Source organism: Apis dorsata, unplaced genomic scaffold (assembly GCF_000469605.1).
Source record: "Apis dorsata unplaced genomic scaffold, Apis dorsata 1.3 scaffold_87, whole genome shotgun sequence".
Classification (NCBI taxonomy): domain Eukaryota; kingdom Metazoa; phylum Arthropoda; class Insecta; order Hymenoptera; family Apidae; genus Apis; species Apis dorsata.
Window position 1 is genome coordinate 100,977 of NW_006263385.1, and position 1,905 is coordinate 102,881.

Sequence of the window (1,905 nt, forward strand, 5' to 3'; positions counted from 1 at the left end):
TGCATTATTATATTTGAATATGCCGCTAATTTTTTATCTATAAAAACGTCATTTCCGATTAAAAAATGTTACTAATATGATTGAAGATATGTGAATGGGATATCTAGTGACATTTAATGTTATGTTAGTTTAGTTATCTAAGTCGATAATGTCATATTGTAGAAATTAAGTGATTATTTAAGTATTTCTTAAAAATTGAATTCATAAATTTTATATTACTTTAAATATTTTAGTAGATTTATTAATATGTATAAATCAAGTATGAACAATGATTATAAGCAACATTATCATATAATGGTAAAACAGATTGAGAGCGGCAGTTTTTAAAAAAATTTAGTTTTGATACTTTACAAGAAAAGTGTGTCCTTAAACAATTTATTATTATAAATTTTATTCGATGAAAGAAATAATAGAATATTTCAATAAAATATAATAGATTGCACGTATATATTTTCATATGAATCGAAAATTAAGAAAGAAAGAAAAATAAATTAACTGTATAAGCGATGATGTCATTGCCCCGACAGGTTATGAGCAGTGCGCGCCGAGGATGTCAAGATGGCTGCCACGTACATCTGATCGGAGGTGTGTGCGCTCGCGAAATTTGACGCCAAACTGTGATAAAAGGGGCTGTCTTTTTTGAGTTCCTGACATGGTGACAGTGCGGTATTAGTCGGTTTGTATCCATGAGCACTACTTTGTACACCCTCGATGATAATTTTTGTCGTCGCGGCCGCCGGCGGCTCGCATTGAACCATGTTCAGCAAAAAACTTCATGTAGACGTCAAAAAGTCAACATTGAAGATTCAGGATGTTAAAAAGGATAGTGCAACCCGATTCAAACATCTTAAAATCGTATTAGGTAAGACTATATTTCTTCTTAATTTTCGCCACTCTATGAATCAGTTAATGTTAATTTGCCGTGAAAATTAATCACGAACGAGGAGTTTCACAGTGCCAATTAATGAATACAACGATAGTTAAAGGAGAGGGGCGGCAATTTTGTTAGTATTTGCCGCCTACACATCAGCACCGAGACAGTTTTATACTGTCGTAGATCTTCTGGAATTTTTCATCGAAAATACAGCCTGATTTTTTATTATTCTCATTGTATTTGTTCAGCTTCTGTTACCAATTACTGTTATAATTAGTGTTAATAATGTAAATATTTTAACATTTTTTAAAAAACACTTCACATTTTTTAAATTTTACATTTAATAAAAATGAAAATTAAATAAATAATTTTGCAAATAAATATGTTCATTTTGAATTGAGAAAAAAAATATTAGAAAAAATATGTATAATGTTTTTAAAAAAATAATTATGTAAGAAATTATTAAATATCATTGAATATCATTATATGATTTATTTTAAAAAGAAAATAATTTACTTGTATGCAATTATAATATGATAGTGTAATGTTAAGTAGTAATATCTAATCACCAAACCGCATGACCACATTAACCAACTGTGGCCTCCAATTTCAGCTAATGTTACATTATTATTATACATAGATAATACTGCTTAAATGTAAAATCATCATAAACCAATAAAAAATCTTGTTTATGAGTTAGAATATTATTGAGAATATATAATTCATAGTTAAAAAAAAATTTTATATGTGATATATATTATTTTATTTTTTATAAAATTCTTAATTTCTTAAATATAATTAAATTTTTTATATTTGTATTATATTAAAAATAAATACTTATTATAATTTAAAAAAAATATAAAAAGTTATTTTTATTTTCATATAAACATGCATGTTATCATTTTTTATAAAATGAAGTGAATGTTATTTTATATTTATTTATATTTATATATATATATTTACACAAATGATAATAAATAGTTATATCAGAATATAAAAAATCTGTTATGTAGGTATAACTATGTAAAACT

The 1,905-nt window shown here is 25.4% G+C and overlaps 1 protein-coding gene across 5 annotated transcripts in view; it reads left to right on the forward strand.

Annotated features, from left to right (window-relative positions):
- Positions 1–485: 485 nt before the first annotated feature.
- LOC102679610 (ral GTPase-activating protein subunit alpha-1) overlaps positions 486–1,905 on the forward strand; it is a 13,460-nt gene continuing 12,040 nt past the window's right edge. For 3 of the 5 annotated variants that reach the window (XM_031508473.1, XM_006611314.2, XM_031508472.1), the window contains exon 1: positions 487–862. In XM_031508473.1, the coding sequence (XP_031364333.1) occupies positions 757–862 (106 nt within the window). In that variant the 5' untranslated portion in view covers positions 487–756. Of the gene's footprint in view, positions 863–1,905 lie in introns of all 5 variants that reach the window. The other 2 variants (XM_031508471.1, XM_006611317.2) reach the window with 2 other exon arrangements.